At 37.7% G+C, this 25406-nt stretch overlaps 1 protein-coding gene across 1 annotated transcript in view; it reads right to left on the bottom strand.

The window, feature by feature from the left end:
* LOC306853843 (leucine-rich repeat and fibronectin type III domain-containing protein 1-like protein) overlaps positions 1-24940 on the bottom strand; it is a gene marked incomplete at both ends in the record, with an annotated part of 59342 nt that extends 34402 nt beyond the window's left edge. The window contains one exon of the mRNA XM_079391495.1: positions 23562-24940. Coding sequence (XP_079247621.1) covers positions 23562-24940 — 1379 coding nt within the window. The remainder of the gene's footprint in view (positions 1-23561) is intronic.
* Between the last annotated feature and the right edge of the window lie 466 nt (positions 24941-25406).

Genomic DNA, 25406 nt, shown 5'->3' with positions numbered 1-25406 from the left:
GTCACACGGCTGGCAGGCCTGTGGAGAAAGGGGGAAGGAGGGAAGGAGGGAAGGATAGGGGTTTGGCCCATTCCTCATTCCCAGAAGAGAGCCAAGGAGAACATGAGCCTCAGGCAACTCAAGATGTTCTCTATCTCCTTTCCCAGCTCCTCCTATATACAGCAGGTCTGTTTCCAGTTCGCATGTGACAGGCAGAGTCACAATGCATTTGCAAGTCTCACATTCCCAGAAAATCCCTCGGAGCCGAGTGATGTACAAATACGACTTTCAAAAAATGAAGACATCCACAGAGCCACTAGATAATGAATTCTCCAGGCTTCAACCCATTTCATGATACTTCATTACCATTGGATCCTATTTGAATTGCACAATATTAATTGTATGCAGTTGCATAACAGCTTCCTCATTACAAACGCATGCTAATGTCGAGCCACTGCCCTCCGTCCCAAATGCACATTACACCACGGCGAGGCTCTGTTTGTCTGCGACTGCCTCATGCATTGTGCCAGGACTTGCATTATTGATGTGCGGTGAGTTTCTAAAAAGCTTTGCAGAGGTTAGCCGGTGGGCGGCAAATACAACCCCTGTCTCCAAGCCCTCAATGTCCCTCTTCTTCTGTACTGGGACACCAAGCGTAACCGGGCCTAAAATATTCCCTTATCTCTTATTCATAAGCTCACCTCGGAGGTCTGTACCTAGCAAACATGATTTTAGTAATAGCAGTCTACGCTTTGGGTTGGAGGTCCCTTGAATATTGATTCTTGATGTCTCTTAACCGGAATAGCCTGAGAAATGGGCTGACCTAAAAAGCACAGCTCCTCTTACCTAGTTTTGTTAAAAAGAAGGGTGCTTTACTGTATCAAATGTGCATTTGTAGTTTACTTTAAATCTTAAAAGTACATTTTAAAAACCATATACTTGCAAACAAGGCCACTAAAAAGTTCACCCAAAAGTGAAAATTTGCTGAAAATGAACTCACCCTCAGGCCATCCAAGATGTACATGAGTTTGTTTCTTAACTAGAACACATTTGGAGAAATTTAGCATTGCACACCAATGGATCCTCTGCAATGAATGGGTGCCATCAGAATGAGAGTCCAAACAGCTGATAAAAAACATCACAATAATCCATAAGTAATCCTCATGACTCCAGTGAAAAAAAAAAAAAAAATAAATACATTTGGGTCTTAATTAAAAGTCTATAACATACTTTGGTTAAAATTTCTCAATGGTAGTGTAAAAAAAAAAAAACTTTTTTTGGCCTGTCACAATCAGCTCTGTTTTCAGTAAGCCATTCTAGTCCGTGTTGCTTTATATGCTAATGAGCTCTGCTGACCCCGTCCCTCTCTTTTATGGAGTGACAAGCAGACTGTAAACTTCAGCAGAGAAACAGGCCAACTAGCACATTATTAGGAAAAGGCAATTTGCAAATATTCATAAAAAAACATATTCACTTCTTCTGTAGGTGAGGCTGGATCACGAATGATTAGCATGAACATTTAGACAGATCAGGATAGACGCATTCCCTTCAAAACGAAAGTAACATTTATCCTCTGTGTCTTCAGCGGCTCAGATGTCGTGAGTAAATGACGACTGCTATATTCATTATTACATCCAACAACAAAGAACCTCAATCACTTAATCGGTTACATTCTTGTCTTCCCCTGCACTGGAGTGGACACACCAGCTCTCAGCTCACTCAGGGCGGGTCTAAGGTAAGATGGCCTTGTCAATCAACTATCATGGGAGAAATCTGTACAGAACTACGTCATTCTGACAGGAACCTCAGAAAAGCCTGATTTGAGAATTTGAGGATTTTAAAATAGGGATAAAAAAAAAAAATAATAAAAAAAAAAGATTTTTATCATTATAGAATGGACGTGTACACACACTTCCAACACACATTTATGTTCAAACAACTTGTAAAGTGAATTTTGCATCCAATGACCCCTTTAAGACATTTTAATTTGAAATTAGCTCAAAATAATAAAAATACGAATAATAAAAATTGAAATAGCCCAAAACTGTTCTAAACAAACACATCAGTGGATGTTGATGTGAGAGGATAACAGGGGATACTATTTTTCTCAGGAGAAAGCATTATTGTATATTTTGTAATCATATTTGGCCAAACGCGACGGTTTGAAGTTAAAACACCTTGATGAATTTGTTTCTTAAGCATGCAGTTTTTCATTTAACAGGATGTTAATTCATGATCTGGAGAAGTGTGGATTACTTGTGGATTATTATGATGTTTTTATCAGCTGTTTGGACTCTCATTCTGATGGCACCCATTTACTGAAGAGGATCCATTGGTGAGCAAGTGATGTAATGCTAATTTCTCCAAATCTGTTATGATTTTGAAACTCATCTACATCTTGGAGTTATTGTGATTTTCATCAAAGTTTAATTTTAGGTGTGATATTCCTGTAAATATATGTCATTTCAAAGTATATTATTCTTAAAAAAAATATGCTAGTCTACCTCTTTTTCACAAGGTTACAAACCCAATGCATGCAAACATTTAGTTTAGAGGGTAAAAAAAAAAGGAAAAAAAAAAGTGATTGTTGGTGGGAATGTTAATAATTGATGCAATGCATTTCCACTTTGCTCGGACACTCTTTTGCTTGTAAAAAGACACCGCTACTTCACTCTCAGCTGCTGTTGAATGAATGGCTTGTGTTGGTTTTAGCAGAAGGCTGAATGGCCACACAGTGAACTGTGAAATGTCTGCAGCATGTGTGTGCAAATCCATGCATAAACACAATCAAACACATGGCTGTCCTTGAGAATTGCCATTTACAGTCATGTAAATTGTTATTGAGATTCTACCTGAACTCAACCTTCCAATTAAATATGGATTATAATGTTGGATGTTCTGGAATTACAGGGTTTACAGGCTGCATTTGCTTGGAAAACATGCATTTATACATGGATTTCTTCCCACACATTTTCCCAGGCTTAGTCTACATCATTTCCATACTGAAATCTAGGGATATAAAAAATAATATTTTACAAAACACAATTTTAGAGCTGTCAAAGTTCACATGTGAATTTACAAGAATAGTTTGCCCAAAAATAATTATTAAATGTATTTATATTAATTTATCATCTGTGGATGGTGTAGGACCCTAAAATATCCATTTTAGGTTCGAGGGCTATGATAGGTTGTCCTACCTGTTTGTCAATGTATGTTTTTGCATACCTCAGCAAACTGTTAATGTCCTCAGCGCATTCCATTATTCTATTGCAGAATGAGTGAGAATGGAAGGTGTTATTATTGCAATATTATTCACTAATGTTTTCTCACATGAGGTAATCTGAGGTAATCTTAGCAGTTTAGATTTAAATTAAGTGATTAGTACTTTAACCATGACAAGAGGTGCTACCACAAAATTACTTGGCACAGTAAGTTAAACATTTAAAAACATACATAAGACCAATTTCCATCGCAAATGTTTAATTTTTATTTAGTGGTAGTGTTACAACATAAAAGCTCAGTTGTATCTAAATATAAGGCATTCAGTGGCATATACAAAGCTTTATTTGTGGCAAACTGAAACTAGCTCACCTCAGTGAACAGGAGTGGTAAATTGTTCTTCCTTTCCAGTCGTCTGAATAAGATCAACTAATTAGGAAAAACAAAGACTGCTTGTTTCCTGCAGGTAAACAGCGGCTTGTGTGACATCAGTCGGACAGTTGGCCCGGAGTCAAATAATCACTGCAAATGAAGGTGTAACGGCAGCCCGTGCTCAGAGATATGTCTGATTGGACTATGATTACATTCAGTCACAGAGAATATCTCTATATTGACATGGAAATGCGGCTGAAATTGCATTTAGGTGTGCCAGTGAGTAAGGAGGCGGATACATGTCAATGCTTTCCTGTGAGGAATGCCAATTGCGTCCTCACATGACCCACAATACTCTGGGCTCTGCCCACGCTGGTGTGAGTTTGGCCCGTCTCTCAGCTAATGTGCTGTGAAGTGAGCTGGGCCTAATAAAGCATGGCAAAATGGGAGTCGACAGACCCAAGATGTCATCAACGAGTGGGCCAAGAAAACGAGAAACATTGAATTCTGCTTTATTAATCTGGCAGGTCTCAAAACTAAACTGCCACATTTGTGCTTGAGTCTGTTTAATTTTCTAAATGCTCCTTGCAAGATGATCAGATAAACTGTTTCATTCATCTTTGCAGAGGCATTTACAATCTTTTGTAGAACGAGTATGACAACATCCCTAATATAATAATGTAACTTGTCCTCAACCAGTAAGTAATCATGTTTGTACCACTGTCATGCAAGATACTATTCCTTTAGAGACATACGTGTATACGTGGTGCATCTGACCCAGAACAGCATGCGCTGTTTACTTATGTGATACCCTTCAAAATGGTGCCAGGGTGATGCGGAGGAGACGAATTGTTGAATAAAGTTGTTGTTTTTTTTTTCTTTGCGCACAAAAAGCAATCTCATAGCTTCGTAATATTACGATTGAACCCCTGATGTCACATGGATAATTTTACCAATGTCCTTGCTACATTTCTGGACCTTGATCGTGGAAATTACATTGCTGTATATGGGAGGGTCAGAGAGCTCTCAAAATTCATCAAAATATCTTAATTTCTGCTCTGAAGATGAACGGAGGTCTTACGAGTTTGGAACGACATGAGGGTGAGTAATTAATGACAGAATTTAAATTTTTGGGTGAACTATCCCTTTAATATAACAGCAATCCATCATAAAGGAATATGGTTTCTCTTACCTTTGTTATTCTTATGACACACAGCTCTATCTTTCATTTCAACCAAATGATCCAACAGTAGCTGCACGGAGGCTCAGGCTGCCTGGCAAACATATTGGCATGGATGAATAAACATCACCTACAGCTCAACCTGGCAAAGACTGAGCTTCTCGTCTTCCCTGCCACTCTGACTCTACAGCATGATTTCACCATCCAGCTAGGTTCATCAACAATTACCCCATCAAGTTCAGTCAGAAATCATGGGTGCAATCTTTGATGACCAGCTGACTTTCAAAGACCACATTGCAAAAAACGCTTGATGTTTCAGGTTTGCATTACACAGCATCAGGAAATCAGGCCCTTCCTAACGGAGCATGCTATGCAACTTCTTGTGCAGGCACTTGTCATTCCTAGGCTGGACTAATTAAAAAGCTCTTTTGGCTGGACTTCCTTCATGTACAATCAAAACTCTACAAATGATTCAGAATACAGCAGCACAACTGGTCTTCAACAAGCCCAAAAGTGTCCATGTCACACCTCTCTTTATCTACCAGCACTGGCTACCAGTTGTGGTTAGCATGAAGTTCAAGACCTTGATGCTTGCATATAGAGCAGTCACAGGCTCAGAACCCTCCTACTTCAACTCACTTTTAAGATAGGCACAAAAATTAACTTTTCAAAAAAATGTAATCCTAGCTGGTGGAATGATCTTCCCACCCCCATCTGAAATGCTAAATCACTGACAAATGTTATGCTACACTTCCTATATTTATTAGCGTTTTTATGATTAATCACTTGTTGTATTCCTCAATTGTAAGTCGATTTGGATAAAACTGTCTTCTGAATGAATTAATGTAAATGTAAATTCCGCATAATTTATATTATATTAAGTAAATATAGTAGAAACAATTTCATTACCTTTATTTATTTATTTATTTTTTAAATTCTAAACATTCATTAGTTTTTCATTAAATTAAATGAATACTGAAGCCCTAATACTGGCAAGAGCAGTTTCCAAATTCTCAGTACTCATCTTGCTGGATCTGCCTGCTGCTTTTGACACAGTTAATCACCAGATCCTTCTGTCAACCCTTATGAATATGGGCATATCAGGAACCACACTCCAGTGGTTCAAGTCTTACCCCTCAGGTAGGTTCTGCAGGAGGGGTGAGGTTTCTAATGGCGGTTTTCCACTGCGTTGTACGACTCAGCTCGGCACGGTTGGTACTTACTCAACAGACAACGGCACAGACATTTTTTTGTTGTTAAAAGAAAGGTGCGCTCATTCAAAACAATTGCGTTCGATCCTTCGCTGGCTGTGCTGATTTAAATGTGGTGGGTCTGTTGTGTCTCGCGCCGCAAGTTCAATGATGCAGGCAGTGACGATTTTCTCCGGCCATTCAGTGATCAGCAGTTTACACGTCACGTTTGGTAACGGTACGGCTCCCTTGGAACCTCGGCCGAGGTGGTACTAAAAAAAGTACCAGGTACTGTACCCAGTGGAAAACCCCCCAAAAGTGAGCCGTACCGTGCTGTACCATGCAGTGGAAAAGCGCCATACGTAACAACTTCTGGGGTTCCTCTGGGCTCAGTGCTTGGATCACTTCTCTTCACAATATATATGTCATAATTAGGATCTGTCATTCAGAAACACATCTTTTCCTATCACTGCTACGCTGATGACATTCAACTCTTCTTCTCATTCCAACCAGATGATCTGACAGTAGATTTTCACATTGCAGCCTGTCTGACAAACATTTCTGGCTGGATGAAGAACCAACACCTTCAACTCAACCTTACTAAGACAGAACTGCTTGTGGTCTCAGTCAACTCAGCACTTCATCACAACTTCTCTATACAGCTAGGTTTGTCAACCATAACTCATCCCAGGACAGCCAGGAACCTTGGAGTGGTCGGTTAAGTTTCACAGACCGTAGTGCTACAACGGCCGGGTCCTGAAGATTTTCATGGACTGTTCCCAGTTGGTGGCACGACCTGCCTATTTCAATTTGAGCAGCTGAGTCTTTATAAACATTTTCATAAAACGTCTAAAGACACATCATTTTCATCAGCGCCTGACCAATTAATTCTGTTCTATTCCAATCTATTCCATTCTATTCTATAGTTTTTTTTTTTTTTTTTTTAAATGACAATTATTTCAACATCACACATTACTACAAAATTATAGAAAGATATATATAATTGTAGGATATCAGAGACTGAATCAGACAATTTTAAGATGCAGCATAACATTGAAACCTGAGGAGCTGGAATGCAGAGAGGCCTTAAGGAACAGGACGTCATAAATCTAGTTGGAAGCAAGCAAATCCCAACTAGCAAGCTCTCTTTCACCAAACAACTTGCAACACTGAGAAAAAAAGAAACACTTATTGATAATTCCAATTCAAGAAGGAGACTGTCAAATTTGTTGCAAGTAATCAAGACTGATGTTCACACGTAAACCTGTGATAGAAAATCATTAGCTACAGACTCTTTCGGGCGTGTCTCCACACATAAAAGACCGTCCAAACCAACATTCCTTCTCTAAAGAACATGCATTCGTTCTCCTTAGAACTATACAAAAACTTTCTTCTCCATATGCACATAAAATCATCCTAAAAGGACATTTTTATGTTGTACCCACATATCATGTTTTAATCAAATAATATGTATGTCTTTTTAATAAGTATTGAATAGCTCGAGCCTTAAAGATAAGTATTGCATATTTAGTATGTATGAGCTTGAAAATCCATGATGTGAATGTTTCTTCCAATCAGTTCTTTGTCAAGTGCATCATAGTCTTATTATGAAATCATGTTCAGAAAGGTATGCTTTGCCAAGGCCTGTAGAGTTTGGACCATGTGACTGATAACAAGCTGATTTATGATGTGAAGAACACACCCTAGCTAAGCAAGGACAGTTTCTAATTGGTCAGGACCGTCCAGATGGGACGGTCCAGAAGCTGAGTTTAAAACCTCAGGACATCGTAAAATACGCTCTCTTACTTCTTCTCTCGCTCTCTGACTCTCGTACCCTCGTCCCTCTCACCGCGTGCGTGCTGCTCTTTGAGCGTGCCCTGGCCCACGTGCCATAATGAGAAAGAAAACAACTTAGTCTCGTTACATCATTTTATTTGTATTATTTTACTTCAGTTTCTTTTCTTTCCGTGGAGTTTCGTGTGTTAATGTAAGTTTGTAAGTCCAGCTCCGACCCGCTTCAAACTTCAACCAGAAAGAACTCCGCATCCTCAGACAACGCCCAAGAGACATCACTTCAAAGACTACTGAACTTCCAGCCAATCAGACACTTCGGGGAACCCCCCCTGTCTGCAACGAGGACACAACCCCGTTACACAGGCAAAACAAGCAACACACCTCCAGATTCTAACAGGTTCTAATTGGTGTATTTAATATAAATTTTAGCCTCATTGAGAAACTCAAAGCGAGGGTTAAATAAGTGATTGATGGTTGTTCAGGTCTATGCAATAGCACATATTGCTGTAAACTTGGGATTTCACATTTTCATTCTCTTAAACTCATCCTTTCCTTACTTTCTCTCTTTCTGCAACGTGTGAATGCTTGTGTTCATGTGTTAGATTAGTTTATGTCTTAGGTTTATATAAATAAAATCTGATTTATATTTTAAAAGAGAAGTATCTTGTGTTTTCTGCTCACAAGTTAATGCCTTAATCTGTCGATTTCGTTACTGTGCTATTTAATAGTGTTTTCACTATATTTTGGATTTTAATATCCAGTACAGAGTTTGTCATACGGCTCGTTCAGTGAATCGCCGTAACACTGATTCTGTTCAAATCCCTATAAAATCATAAATGATTCCCTTTGAGCTAAATTAAACTATTTGTTTAAATTACGTATTAATATTATATGTAATAACCTTACATAATAAATAAAAATAAAACAAAGAAGAAATATATGTACTGTTATATACTGAATGTATGTGTGTGTGTGTATGGGTGTGCATGTTTATGTGGTTTATGAGGACACAAATTTGTATAATGACATGGGTATGACAGAGGTATTACAATATGAAGGTGGTTTATGAGGACACCGCCTATGTCCCCATAATTCAAAAGGCTTAAAAAACATACTAAATGGTGTTTTTTTGAAAATCTAAAAATGCACAAAGTTTCCTGTGAGGGCTAAGTTTAGGTGAAGGGTCGGTGTAGGGCAATAGCACACACAGTTTGTTCAGTATAAAAACCATTAGCCTATGGAGAGTCCCCATAAACCACAAAAACCAACATGTGTGTGTGTGTTTATTGATGTAAATCATATAAATCTTACATCCTCAAATGTAACTTCATTCCAACATTACCCAGAATGCAAAGAAATCCTCACCAGAGGGCTAAACATCCAACTGAGGTTTCCTCTTATTTAATAAAATGTATTTTAAATCCCATGTATAAGCCTTAATTGAATATTAGCGGTTCAAATTTACTGTATTTCACGTCTCAGCAGCAGAATCGAATAGGTCTCTTTTTTTCCTATCAGCCATGGACATTTGAGCTAGTCTTAATTGTAAGAAACACAAAATTGGAAAATATACCAGAAGCAGAAAGCCCAGAGAACACAGGGAGCCACACCGCAGCTTCTCATCTTTCCGTGTAAATGCCATGGGCGATCAGGCCACGCTGGGAAAGATGCATTCCTGCAATTAAATCGGTGCAAGCTTAAACTGTCCTGCCGACTCCTAGCTGCATTTCTGAATGCTATCTTGTGCTTAGCCAGAGGAGGAAATGGTTTGTGGTAACTGCCTGACAGACTGGAGGGGAGGCGGATTGAATTGTGTTTCACATTGTCGGCTAAACAGCTTCCAATGTCAGTGTTATGGAGAGATAGGGCTTTTTGTAGCAAAGCCGGTGTCCGACAAACAACTCGTTAAGTTTCACAATATGTCTTTTCAACTGGCAGACCTTGTGTAGGCCTCAGGTGGGCAACACAGGATGGTTTACTGTTTTATAGTCATATCTGCCAAAGCAATAGCTATAATTTTACACAGAATAGTGAAAATGAATGGCCAATTGGATTTAGGTCAAGCTCAAACGCTCAACAAACTAGGCTCATTCGCAAACTGCCTGGATAATCCATCAGTTCCGGTCCGAAAGAAGATTCCCAGTCACCTTGAATATTTCTATGTGAATGTCCTCAAAAGAAACTCACTCACTCTTCTTCTTCTTCAGAGCGCTGAAGGCTTTTCTTTCACCACATCTTCATAAAAAAGAAGTGGAAAAGATTTGCTGGCCAAAGTTGCACAATAAACTAAATTCTGAAATAAAAAAGAAATATATCGAGAGAGAGATAGAGAGCAGAGAGCAAAAAGCTGGTTCAACAGAAGAGCATGGCCTCATAAATCTCTCCTCTTTCCTTCTAAGGATCGATTGATTTGATAAACGGGGAAAAATATGGTGGTGCTAGTCACTTCTTCAAATCTGCCTGGTTTCACTGTAAGCACAGGGACTTTAAGTAGCTCTAGGAGGAGATGGTCTGGCTCAGAAAATGCCTTTATTGCATTAAAGTGAAACCTCAGTCACACATGCTAGCTAAAGGGCTTTGCTGTTTAGCTTAAGGGAGGGGGTGTGCTTACATTACAACAGATGCATTTCGGCCTACATGGTGCTCTTTTGATCGTTGAGCTGCACTATGAATTGGAAAGCTTTGATATCGAGACCCCCGTGACGCAACCTTGCTTATTTATGGAAAATCGTGTTTGAAATGGACCACTCAAGCAAATATGTTTACCCCTTATGTTGTTAAAATTAATTTTATGGTTTTGTTTGAGGTTCCGGACCCCATATAATGGTTATTTTGAAAGTAACCTGTTATTTTGCCTTCAATTTATTTTAGATGTTCGTCTGACCTAATCAAAGAGAGACAGATTTTATTGTAGCTGTATCCCTCAATTTTCCCAGAATACCTTTAGAAAGGTAACTGCTAGGGCTGCATTACTTTAAGGTTTTTTTTTTCATAATAAAATCCGTGAATACAATTAAAATGTGATTTAATTTGATACTTGATAATAATAATAATTTTGTTGTGGCTATTTGTAATGCTGCACAATTGGGCCAAATCATTTTAGAAAACAAAGAAAAAAAAGTAACATTTTTCTTTATTTATGATTTAAAAATGGCAAACAGCAGCGACAATAGCTTTGTGGTTAGTGCTTTGACATACAGCGCAACTGGGCTCACAGCGATCCGTGTTTGATTCTTGTCTCGAGATCCTTTGCCGATCCTGCTCCCCTCTCTCCACACAATGCTTTCCTGTTGCCACTCTACTGTCCTATGCACAATAAAAAAGGCATAAAAGCCCCAAAAAATTACAAACAGAAAAAAAAAAAAATGCCAAACAGAAAATAGGGGTTAAATACATTCTCTCAGAACACTGCACACCCAATATAGAATACATCCCCAGTGTCACAGCTTACTAATACATGCTAATTACACCCCCACAAGGAAAATTCATTTTATGCTTCGTTTAGAATGACTGTGGTATAGAGGATGAAAAAGACATGAAAAACGAAGCAAAGGCATCTTTAATAAATGGCTAATGCTCCAGAAATGTAAACTAAATGCAATATATAAAGAAGACGTGCAGCAATGTTTAATGTTTAACTGCAAGGTGAAGTGTGTAATTGCTTCGATGTTAAAATACCTTTTCCTTTCTCAACTTAATGAGGACAGACAACAATTAGTACACCTTTCATTTCTTTCATTAGTTAATTTCCCTCTGAAACATTCAGTGATGCCATCAAAAACACAAAGAAAGAGAAATGTTTTAACTTTACTAAACACTTTAGAAATATAATGTTATATAAAATACTAGAAATATTTTTTTCAATTCTAATCAGGCACCAAATAGAGTAGCCATTAAAAGTAACATCTATATTTAAAATAGCAGCTTTCTGCAGGTATCACTGACCTTCCTGGTTTGAAAACAGTTATTATTATTATTACTTTTGCAGTAGCGCTGAAATTACAAATTTCACTTTTAAATTATTAAACCACTTTGTATTCAAGACGACAATATGGTCTGAGGCATGGAGAATTCTTCTCTTTCATAACAGTGATTCCAATTTCTTTTGTTTTGCTAGATTAGCATCTTTTCTTTAAGGCTACCTGTTGTCGGCTGTCATTAAAATCACTATCTAGGCCAGGAGAGCTGTTTTATCTGCAGGGCTGTGGCACGTCGTTTTAATTAAAGCGTGTTGTCTCTCTCCGGTAGAGGGAGGGGAGTCATAGTGACGTCCATAATTAAAAATTGATCTGGGGCACTGCAGGAAGGATGAAATCCTGAGAGGAGGGAGGAGGAGATATGGTTGATCGAAATGCAAACTCAACATTTTGACAGTATGCAGCTTTGGGTCCCATATAAGGGTATGGATTCCATTCCAGAAACAGTAAAATCTGGATAATTAAAAAAAAAAAAAAAAATCAATGCATGTTTTATGCATTGTTTTTCACACATACACTATTGTTCAAAAGTTTGGAGTCTGTATTTGTTTTTTTGTTTTTTGTTTTTTATAATACTGATAGAAGACTATTGTGCTGCTTTTGTTTGATCAAAAATCTAAATAATATTGTAATATTATTACACATTTCAAGTAATAGTTTTCTATTTGAATATATTTTAAAAACTAATTTATTCCTATAATACAGAACTGAATTTTCATCATCATTACTCCAGTACTCAGTTTCACATGATTCTTCAGAAATCAGAAATAAATATGCTGATTTTCTGCTCAATAAACATTTCTTCTTATGATAAAATATGAAAACAGTTGTGCTACATAATATTTTTTTTATATTTTTTCCCCTCATGATTCTTTGATGAATAGACACTTAAAACAGTTCAAAAGAAAGAAAGAAAGAAAAAAAATATATATACATTATACATTTGCGACCAGAAATGTTTTATGAAACTAGTCTAATGACATGCTATTTAACAAATTAGAATGTGTTTAACATGAAACTGTATTACAGTTCCTAAAAAAAAAAAAAAAAGATTAGGATTATATCATGAACATATTCAATCATTTGTCAGTTATTTGTAATATATTTAGCAATAATCGCCTCATTCATGAAACATGTGAATTTGGAGGAAACTTTTCAGAAAACTTTCAGTCGGATTTATAAACACTTCATAAATCTCATATTTGAACGTCAAACATTTCACTCTAATGTTCTATGAATGAATGAATAAATCAATCAATCAATAAATGTGCACACTTCTAATTGTTACAGTATGTAATAGCACTACCAGAAACAATGGCAATAAAATAATTGCATGACTAGATCACTGACAAGTTGCTGATCTTGTATGCACAAATGCAGTATTTGGATGGGGATTTGTAAACCAGCAGTAATCTAGATTACGGCCTGTAATCTACACTGATAATGGTCTTTCGTCACAACCAAGCAGTGGTTTCGCACTTCCATAGCAGCATAAAGAGAACCTGGCATGTACAAGAGAAGAAATGGTGCAGATAACGCAGACTTCATGCTCTTTACTACTGCAGGCCAGAGATGCCCTTGCTGAGAGTCATTTAATCAGCTCATCAGTCATTCATGATGAATGGAACATTAGTCCTTCTCCACTTCCCAGTTCACACATTAACCATCTGCTAATCAGGATTGATTGGGCACTACTACTCTTAAATTCATCCAGGGAAACATGACTGCAATGTATATGTTCCTCCTGAATGTACTTTTCCAACACAGCAGTCATCAGTCATTATCAGTAGGCTATGTGGGCTGTGTTTGTTTGCATGTGCAATCTGGTTAAAATAATAAACCCAATGGAAACGTCCTATGCTGCATTCAGAGCACAACAAATGATGCAGCTCTGCAGTTAGCATTGACTGTCAATTGACTGAATGAGTGAACAAAAAAATGGAAGGAACGTCATCCTTGTGCATAAACCGGAGAAGCTGGGTTAAGCCTCTCTGGTAGTCTTTGTTTTCAGTCAATATTTCTTAATAGATCTGAGCTGGACATGGTATGGTTTTAGCATGCAACACTATTCCAGTGTAGAGAGAGAGAGTTAAAAAATAAATTGTGTAATTTGATTAACTGCTTCAAATCTAACAACGCACACACATTGGTTCCCATGTTCCATGGACTCTCCATAGGTGTATTTTATTTTTTTATTTGGTTACACTTTATTTCGATAGTCCACTTTAGACATTCGACTAACTAGAAGTAACTTTATATAACTACATGTCAACTAATTCTCATTAATTTGCAACTACATGTCTACTAACTCTCAGTAGGGTAGGTTTAGGGTTAGTAGAATAAGTTGACATATACTTGCAAAGTTTCTCATAGTCAGTATGTTGTATGTTGTGGACCCATCAAAATAAAGTTTTAGAAGATATGAATCAGACAGTCTACTAATACTCTAATGACTGCTAGTTGACGTGTAGTTGCAAAGTTACTTACTGTTAGTAGAATATCTAAAGTGGACTATCGATATAAAGTGTTACCTTTTATTTGTTTTTGTTTTTGTTTTATTCTGTAAAAAATGTATGTTCTATACCCTTACCCTAACCCAACACCTAATTGTGTAGATTCAATATTACAATTTATTGTGATTTTTGTTTGCTTATTAAAGACTAGACAATGAAAAATACTTGATCATACGTTAAAGAGATATGATGAGTCATATTAACAAAACAATGTATCACATCTTTCTGAACTTTTATTTCAGCAGGATACACATACACAGTGTATATTTTAAATATATTAAATACCTTGAACCATGAAACTTTCAAGACGCAAAACCCTGAACTCGCACATGGATTTAACAATCAAATGTTCAAATGAGTATAAGCATAAAAATAAAATACTTTCTGAAACAAAATAAAGTGCTATGTTACTTTGCATACTGTTTTAGTTATGTTTAGTCATGTTTTACCAGCAGTGTGTAAAATCCAAATTGTTCCCCCACTTCAGATTTAAAACGTGAAGGTGCAGAAAGAATTCTCGAAGAGGTTTAATTCTCTGCCTCCGTTATGGTTTTGCTTTCTCATGCCGGCTTGAAACGTAAACAACGTCATCAAATGCACCTACATCTAATGCATCTACTATGAACAAGGGGTGTCCCCGACTAAGGATTTTCGTAGTCGAATCTGAATTTTCGAATCTTGCCGATAGTTGACTGGCAGTCGAATCATATGTTTGGGGGTCGGGCAAAATACATTACCAAGAGTCAAGTCAGACATTCGACAATCATAATTACTGACGTTAACACACAGGGAAAATGTGTATCGGACGCCTCACAGATACAAAAATATTTAGTCTTGAATTTAAGATTTAAATCCCTGCCGCGAAGATGCTCCTCTGTTGTTCACGATTATGGAATGTGAAACTTAAATCTATAGGGGTGGTTGGATTTATTCATGCACATTAAATATTTATTTAAAGCTTCATTCTTTTCAGATTCTTATTTACAGCATTATCTTAATAGGCTGTATATTAACTTTTTGGGAGAAAACCGGTAGTTCTATGTGAAATCAGACATTTCAGCACCCCCATATAGCCAAAATAACACCTGGCGAATATTCTACTGTGAGATTAGGAGTCGAATCAGGCTCCTCCTATCGAAGCATCGAATCCTTGACTATTCGCGCTCACCCCTACTGCGCAGGCAGAACGATTGTTGTATGACATCAAAGCACCGCGAGAGCTACAGAGAACAGACATCTCTGCATGCTTTCGAATCGCTCTCGCGTTACTTTGATGTCATACGCCATCGGTTTGCGCGGTGCTGTTTCAAGTCAAACACACCTATACATTTCGCCCTCTGTTGGAATAAAAGCGGTAACTTCTCCCCACCACCTCTTAGGAAAAGTAAAAATAATTAAATATAAATCGATTCTGAGATAAACCAATCGATTTTTATATTGTTTTAATTAGAATCGCAATAGTTAGGTGAATTCATTTTTTTCTCTTACCTCTACAAAATCCATAGTTCATCTCTCAAAAGTATTTACGTCAATGAAAATATCAGTCCCATCAGAATGAAAAGTCCTTGTGTTATTGTTCACAAACAAGATAGTCAAAATGCTTAGTCATATTGTCAATATAACAGGGCTCTCTGTTACTGTAACAAAATCACAGTGTTGTGTGCATATAGAGCGTGATTAAACTGACTTGAAACTACCTGTGCATTAAACAGTATTATTGCATACCTGCCAACCAATTAGAATCGAGTAAATCAGTTTTTCTCAGTTGCTTTGGTGCAAGCATGTGCATTTCTCAAAACAATTTATACAAACAGCCCCACACAATAGATTACCTGCTAAAGCCTGTAACTTTCTCAAAATCTTTAGTTCATCTCTTACAGTTTTTCTCGTCTGCTAATCACACAAATCATGACACAATTCACCATTTTCTCACAACTATAAACACAATTTCAAAACTACACAACAACTTGTGCAAACTTCAAACTTCCGGGTGAAAGTCAAACATTTTAGTCAAAAACACATTTTCTTTTGTCAGACTCAAACTTTGGCCTCAGATGACACACAAACCTGACAAAAACACAGGCTATTTCCCTGCTTAGAGAACACTAGTGAGATCAATTCAAAACACTGTTACAAAAACCTCCTTTCGGGAAACAGTTATCCTTTTGCTAGCCAATGTCTGTTACAGTATGCAGCATAGATCGAGGGGTGCAAATACAGTAAAATTCAGCAAGAAACTTTTTTTAAAAAACGTTTACTTTCATTACACTACTGTAAAGTGATCTTACAGCAGATGAAAAGCACTGGAAGAGAAAAGTTTAAAAACCAAGCAACAGAAAATACAGTAAACACACTGGAATATACTGTCAGTTACTGTAAATAAATAAATACAGCATCCTCTGCCAAGTTGCATTACAATATTGGTAATATCCTTATTTCTTATACTAGTAGTTTCTTAGTCTTCTGACAAAATACTTGCTCTGCCATCTCATGATGTCAATATAACAGTGCACTCTGTTAGTATTACCTAAGATAAACTATGGCAACTGTTTGGATGACAGTTAGTGTATTGAAATGCAGAAGGCTGCACTTCTTATGTGTGCCATATATCCATTTCAAAAGTACAAATTTACTGAGACTGGATAAGATTCACAGTGCAACGTCATTGTGATATAGAAAAGAAAAAGAATATGGGCACAAAGGTGAAAATACAAAATTAGACACAGGAAACCCACCTCAGCCATTGTAAGCCATGATTGACAACATGATCCACAACAGTGGCCCCTATTTCATCTGAGATGCGTCTAAGTCCTTGGCCTCTTCTGCCTTTTCCTCTGTTTTGTCTCTGTACCCTTCCACCATGCATCCTTACTCCTCTTTTTTCTCTCGACTCTGATTGTTTCCTGGATGTTCATCCATTGTCAGACTTTGTAACTCTTGTGTTGTCCTCTGTCTATCTGCTTTCCAATTGGAGGTTCATTAGATGTACCTTTGAGCTATTTCAGACAACTGGTTTATCATTGGTTGATCTACGTTCTCTTCATTAGTGAAAGTCAAGGTTCACCTCTAAAATTAATGGCAAATTTACAAAAAAGTCTAATAGAAATGTATAGAACACATGCTTGACAGTTTATGACAACTAGATCAACCATTTTGCATTTAATGACTCATACGATGGACTAATGACTAGATGTTTTGAGGGGTATTGCACAGAGAACTGTATATAATACATTTTGAGCAACATGACAATAGCAACTGATAATTTTGGAAACTGCAGACAAATGTACATAATCAGTTGCATGTATGTACCAAAGCAATCGCAACTTGTTCAAAAGAATGATGTGCACAAGTGACTATATGATGTGGAGGTTGAACAAGTAGTTTTGAGAATTTAATTTCTGATCTGAGAAATGCACCAAAGTGACTGAGAGAAACTGTATATATTCATATACCAGGTGCATGGTCTTTAAACAGTGGAGGTTATATAACATGCTACTCGTGCGATCAGTGCAGATGCTGCTGCAGGTGTGCTCAATGATTTTAGAACAACCAGGACATCTGGGTCCAGTCAAATATCTGCATATGCTAGTTTTAGACGGGACATTTTAATTTCAATAATTCAGTCCCCGTATTACTAATAATTGAGCTCATTTTGGGGAAAACACACTCCTGTTAATGGTGGGTTCATGAAAAATATACCTGGAGTAAAAGTGTCATAAAAGAGGTTTTAGGTGGTACAATCACGCAGCTATTTAACACAAGGGGGTACGAGATGGGCAGGTTGCACCAACCATCTGTCCCACTGTTTGAATAACAAGCAAATCCACCTTTTTCATCCAAAGGCACAATTTACATTGCCTGCTTTTAAAGCACACAATATCTGATCTAATTAAGATATCAGGGAAGCTCTGGACTTTGCTTTTGTCTGGCTGTGAAGTGGATAATTGCTGTTTCTTTAAAAGCATCTGACTGCGGGCCCAGTGAAAATAAAACCCTGAATTGATTGACGCTGGCTTAATATTAATTAGGAAAGCAATTAGCAGATTGCTATAAGAGTAAAACCTTACTGCCATTTGTATTAGCAGAACACCCATCTGTCCCTGTGTTGGGTGGTAACTAATTAAAAGTAGCAACGCTACTTATATCGAGTCGCATGAAATTACTCAGCTGTTTTTAAAGTAGTAGCTTCAGTCTTGCTAGTAACAAGGAGCTTTTTTACCCCCACTCAACAAGCAGCTATTTGGATTTAGTTGTTTAGTTATAATATTTACAGGCAGTATTATTTTGATGTTATTTATATACAATATTGTATTTTTCTTTAAGTTTTAGTAATTTTATGTGCTTTTGTCATTTTTTAATTTTAATATTCATAATACATTGTTTTGTATTTTAGTTTTAGCTTAAATTTACATTTATTCTATCAGTTGTTTGCCTAGACATTTCTATTTTTCTTTAGAAGAGTTATTTTCATTAACTGTATTAATTATTTTATTTATATTTGATAAAAAATACAAAAAAACACAATTTTGATAGGTACTTATTTCATTCAAAACACACATGTAGTTGGTGTAATTTGAAATCACTTTGCTTCTTTATCTAATTTAACATATCACTAAACATACTGAAAATCCATCATCTATTCATCCGGTGGTGTAGAAATAACCAATATTGCACGTGAACATACCCATAACACTTATGCAGCTGTGACCCGCCCCACCTGTGAATTGTAACACGTCATTCAATGTATTCTTCTGTCACACTGTATTTAGCCCTATGCTCAGGACTTTGGTGTTTTGCATAAAATCCCATTTAATCCAGTCAGAAGTGAACATGTCTGTTTTCCTTCACTTTTAATATATTTTCACTTTCCTCAAGTGTGTAACTAAAGCTAAATTTAGCATTTCACTACTTGGTGCACCTTCATTAGATATTTTAACTCTTTTAAATAATTGGTGGATCTAGTTCTGCGGGCATCTCATGCTAATTGTAAATTAATCCTTTTCCAAAGTTTGAAAAATGTATCTTGTCTGAAGAGTGCTTTGAGTAGAATTTACAAGATGGAATGGAAACAGAAAAAAAAAAAAAAAAAAAAAAAAAGCTTCTGATTTATGAGGAGTTGCTTTTAACCACTTTTACCATGCGCTACCAAGCTTATTTTCTGCAGTCGTACACTAGGCTTTCTTAAGGATCTTTATTTAAGGAACACAGCTGTGCTCTTTTCTTCCTCAGAATAAAACACTCACAGAATAAAAGTATCACCCTCACAAGATGTGCTTTAAATACAAAGCCAGGCACATGCTGCTGCTCAGCGCATTCTTTTGCCACAATGAAAAATTGCAACTGAACTTAATTTGCACTCGCTGATAGATGTGAACGCTTTCTTCCCAAAAGACACATCTATAAGCAAAGCCACTTAATCAGTCCTTTCTAGCAGATGCTTTTCAATGACAATTACAGCACATTTGCATTATTCTTCCAGCAGGTTTAATTAATCTCCTGTACACATTAGTTTATCGCTGTACTAGCACAAAATGTTACGTTTTATTGAAAGATAGCTTTGAATATGACTTGGATTACCTAGACAAGAGCCTACTTAAATGTGAATTCAGTATGCTTTTGTTCAAATTTTGCAGTGTCTACTTTGTTCAAACATTCCTGGATATTTTACTGACACCTACTGGCCTGGATGAATATCTAATGACTATCTATCTCATCAAAAAATATCTATTATCCATCCATCATTGTGCATCTGTCCATTCATCCATCTATCTGTGTCAATTTGTCCATCTATCCATCCACCCATCCATCATCCATATGTCCGTCTGTCCATCCATCCATTCTTCCTATGTATGTAAACCAGAGGTGGGTAGTAACGAGTTACATTTACTTCGTTACATTTACTTGAGTACATTTTTTGGGTAACTAATACTTTTAGAGTATATTTTAAAATGGGTACTTTTACTCTTACTCAAGTATATTTTTAGTGAAAAAACGGTACTTTTACTTCGTTACTGTGGGCGACTCTCCTCTCGTTACTGTATCTTAATGAAATACAAGTTAAAAATGCTTCCGTTTATTCCAAACGCACCGTCTACTTTTCTCTGGGCGATGAACGATGCCCATTCGCGAATGATTCATTCTTTTGAGTCGATTCTGTTTAAAGGCTTTATCAAACCAGTTGGCAAACCAGTAAATCGGTTCGCGAATCAGTTTGAATGATTCGTTCAGTTCCCTGCCGCACGCGCTGAGTCTCTGAAGCGGTTCTCACTCAGATAACAGAGAGTTTAAGAACATCAAGAGCGCTGAAGACGTGGCTTTGGATCTACAGTCAGTTGAAAGCAAATCTGCAAAGGCTTGTTTGCTAGAGCTATATAAAGATCTTTATTAGATGAACACCGCGTGTGCTGTCTACTGTTGCACAGGTATAGGCCACGATACCACTATGACATTACCAGTTTGTTGTACATGTACCTTACATTAAATACAATGTATAATTTATACATTAAGCTGTCACAGAGTATGACATGAACACCCGCGGAACCCGCGATAGCTCTGCGCAGCGGCGCGCGGCCTGTTCTATACACAATTAATATTCACATTTTTACAATATTTACGCTTGCAAAAATATAGGCTACATTTGTTTACATTTTGCAGAACAGAAGATCCGTCAATATGCATTTGTTTCATTGTGATCAGAGCAGTCATGTGAGGAGTTTTCAGAGGTTTCAGTGTCAGAGATTATAGAATAATACATAATTAATTTACTTTAAAATATAATTTAATTCAGTGATGCAAATCAGAATTTTCATCAGCTGTTACTCCAGTTTTCGGAGTCATATGATCCTTCAGAAATCATTATAATATATTGATTTATTACCAGTGTTGGAAACAGTTTTGCTGTTTAATATTTTTTGGAACCTGTGACATTTTGTTCAGGATTCTTTGATGAATAAAAGCTGAAAAAAGAGCAGCATTGATAATAAATCAACATATTGGAATGATTTCTGAAGGATCATGTGACACTGAAGACTGGCGAAAAAGGCTGATGAAAATTCTGATCTGCATCACTGAAATAAATTACATTAAAAAATAGAACAAAAATAAAAATATTTTGAACGGCACACACACATTACATAAATGTAATCTATATATCTAAATAAAAATAGACTATATTCAGTACCTATATGATCCAAAGTAACTAGTAACTAACTACTTGAGTAGTTTTTTATCTGATGCTTTTTTACTCTTACTCAAGTAACTATTCAGACGATTACTTTTACTTTTACTTGAGTAAATATTTCTAGAAGTACTTTTACTTGAGTACAGTTTTTGAGTACTCTACCCACCTCTGATGTAAACAAAAAACGCATCCATCCATCATCTGTGTCCATCCATCATCTTTCTGTACATGCGTCCATCCATCCATCCATCCATCCATCCATCCATCCATCCATCCATCTCTCTGTCTGTATGTCTGCCCATCTATCATCTGTGTCCATTTATGTTGTCCATCCATCATGTATCTGTCCATTCGTCCATCCATCATCTATCCTTCCTTCCTTCCTTCCATCCATTATCTATGTGTCCACCCATACATTAATCCATCTTGTCCATCCATGATTTGTCTATGCATTCGTCCATCCATCATCTATCCTTCATTCCTTCCTTCATTCCATCCATCCATCCATCCATCCATCCATCCATCCATCCATTCACCCACCCAACCTTCATCTATATATCCAACTGTCCATCCATGTTCCATCTTCCATCTATCCATCATCTATGTTTCTGTCTGTCTGTCCATCCATACTTCCACCTATCTATGTAATCAAAATATCCATCCACCCACCCATCCATCCATGTGTCCACCCATAAATCAATCCATTTTGTCCATCCATCAATACATCTGTATGTCCATCCATCCATCATCTACCCTTCCTTCCTGTTTGTCCATCCATCTATCTATCGATCCCTCCATCCATCCACCTGCATGTCTGTTCATCCATCCCTCCCTCCCTCTCTCCGTCCATTCAACTTCAAGGCTATTAAAACTTGACTTTGCAACATTCAAATTTTTTTTTATTTTTTTTATAACATTCTACTGTCATTTTTTATTCAATTGCTTTAACTGAATTTAAATTCTAAAGGCATGACGTCAGTTCAGTGAATGATGCAAAACCTTGGTAAACACTAAACACATTTAAACCTGGTAATGCATTTAACACATTACTAAAGTGCAGTTTACCTTACAGTGTATTACAGGAAATCAGATATCAGGCTCTGTGTTGCCTTTTCATCATATTCATATTCATACTTGCACACCTACAGTAAAGTCTTATAGACAGCCTTTCATTTAGGGGATAACAATGCCTAAAGACAAGTTTTCTGGTTCAGAGAGTTCTTGTCCCCTCCAGCTGTCCTCTAGTGTGAAAAGAAACAGGAACCTATTTTGATACTGAATGTCTGTCTCTATTTGTCTGTTCTTTTGGAGAGGCTGTTTGAGGTGTTACTCTTTTAACTTTTTTTTTTTCCACTCTCGAGACGTTTAATTTTCTAACTAAATGTAAAACAACCATCGACCACCCAAGGGTGTGAGATGGATACTAATTCACAGTCGTCCCCAGCACCCAGACTAATTAAACATACCAAACATCTGTGAATGAGTAGATATCACGTGTGGACTCTAACCATTAGCAAAGACAAATTTGCCTGGTTTGTGCCCACCTCTCCCAGCACAGATTTTGTTTTTGCTCGTTCATGTCAAAAAGAATCATCTGTTAGCGTGACCATAGAGTCATCATCTCTGATGTTTCTGTCTTCTTTCATGAATGGGATTTCTGAGGCTCAAAAGAACATTGTGCACAAACACTTTGAATTGTGGATATCCCACAGCTTTAGAAAGTGCTCTGGGAATACATGACCCATAAACAGTTCAACTTCTGACAGATGAAGCAAAGATTTTCTCTTTTGTCACGACAAAGGCATCCTGTGGTGGAATACAGCGGAAGTTACTCCATTATTATTTTTTTTGTCATTCTGAAACCTGAAGCATAAAACAGGTCCATAGAGATGAAGGCCGTTGATTATTGCATTAAATAATTGAGTAAATAATCAGCAGTATACAGAAGCAATATTTAGAGTAAGTCCAATCAGTAAAATCAATAGAGATTTATATTTAACAACATGCACAACATATCATTATAACAAACATATAGGAGGCTGGATTTGTTCTTGGATATGCAATTGCACCATAAGAACCTTGCTACGCTAGCACAACCAGTTGTACTACTATAAATGTAATTCGATTTTCAATTCACAAAACAATGAGGCTTCTTACCTGTAGACCAAAGTGTCATCTGCCGAGCTGTTGTACTGAATCTGATACATCCTGATTCCAGGGAAATTTTGTTGCGAAGGCCACCTGATGAGTGCAGAATTTGCCGTAAGCTCAGCAAGTATCACCTTCCTCTCCTGAGACCTAGTCTCATTGCTTACGGATGAAGTCGACTTTGCAGAGGTTAAAATATCAGATGGTCCTGGATCAGATTCTCGGATTCGGTTAGTGCTGTTAGCTAAGTGCGGTAGTGGGTTGACCACCACCTCTACCGTGCCTGTAGACTCCCCCGCGGCATTAGATGCAATGCAGGTGAAGACTCCTGTATCCTTCAATGAAGTGATGTTGATCTCCAAGCTTCCATTGCTAAAGCTTAAAGTACGGGAGGTGTTGGAAATTAGACGGCCTTCTGGGGAGATCCAGTGAACATCTGGGTCTGGGTCTCCATTGGCCTTGCATTTCAGACTGGTGGGCTGGCCCTCCATGGCGAAGGTTTTGGGAGATTTCCTTGTTATCACAGGGGGATCACATATAAACTCTTCTTCTGGGATGGTCCAAAAGTACTTTGCCGTAAGGTCGGGAGGTGAGGCGCAAGTCTCCAGGTCATCCTCCCTCGTAAGCCTCCTGAGCCAGAGTAGCTCACAGTTACAATGTAGTGGGTTCCCTCCAAAACTTAGGACAAGGGAGGAAAGGGGTGACCCTTTTGACTTGGCATAAACCGGTATCCTAAGGAACAAGGGATCAGGGGGTATTTTCTTTAGCTTGTTGGATGTCATATCCAAACGGGCTAGTTTGTGAAGGTTCGAAAATACTCCTAGAGGGACGTTCTCTATGAGGTTATGGTCCATGTTGAGAGTGTTCACATTGGTGAGGCGTCCTATTGTCTCCCACGGGAAGTCCACCAGGTTATTGTACGAGAGATCCAGGTCCTCAAGAGTCCCCAAAAAGTCATCAAACGCATGTGGGGAGATGTTGTGAAGTTGATTGTTGGCAAGGATAAGGTGCCGAAGGTTGGTTAGTCCTCGGAAGTGGTCATCCGCGATGACGCTCAGGCGGTTACTGTCTAGGTGCAGTGCACGCAGCCGCTTAAGATCGGCAAAAGTGTAAGGCATAATCTGGCTGATGGTATTGCGGGACAGTGTCAGGTGCAGGAGACTGGTCATGTTTGCGAAGTCCCTCCTCCTTACCACCGTGATGAAGTTCTCGGTGAGGCGCAGCTCTACTGTACGCCGGTCAATGACTGTTGGCACAAAAAGCAGGCCGGTCTTGGCACAGAGGATGGCTAGAGATGGCGACAGGTTCTGGCACATGCAACGCTTGGGGCACAGCTGTCCTGACACAGACACAGCCAACACCAGCAGGGAGAAGATCAGCCACTCCATCTCTCAGGGGAACTGCAAACAAGCAAACACAGTGTACCAATGTGATGACATGTAAATGCACTCTCCACTTGAACGTTCAAAGCCAATGACTTTGAAAAATGCACACTGTATTGGATGGATAGCATAAACAACATCATGTTGTTGACAGTGGCCTAGTGTAAGGACAGTAGTTTGTAAAGTATTTTAAGTCGCTCTTGGGCTCCGTATATAAATCCACACTCAACTCTCATGTTCTGTTTGTGGTCTTTGAAATTCCAAGGTTCATTTAATACCTTGGAAAATATGCCTAACATCGAAGTATCTGGTTGATACTTCATGACTTTTTGTAATCTTATGTGAATTGATTAAAAACTAAATTTCAAGGTTCAGCTGTACTGCATAATACATGTTATATCATTTGGGGTCTTAGAGAAATCAGTCACACTTTATTTGAAGGTCCAATTCTCGCTATTAACAAGATACTCAC

This window comes from Barbus barbus (genome assembly GCF_936440315.1).
Source record: "Barbus barbus genome assembly, chromosome: 34".
Taxonomy (NCBI): domain Eukaryota; kingdom Metazoa; phylum Chordata; class Actinopteri; order Cypriniformes; family Cyprinidae; genus Barbus; species Barbus barbus.
Note: the sequence above shows the minus strand (reverse complement) of the source record. Positions and strands in the feature narration are given on the sequence as shown.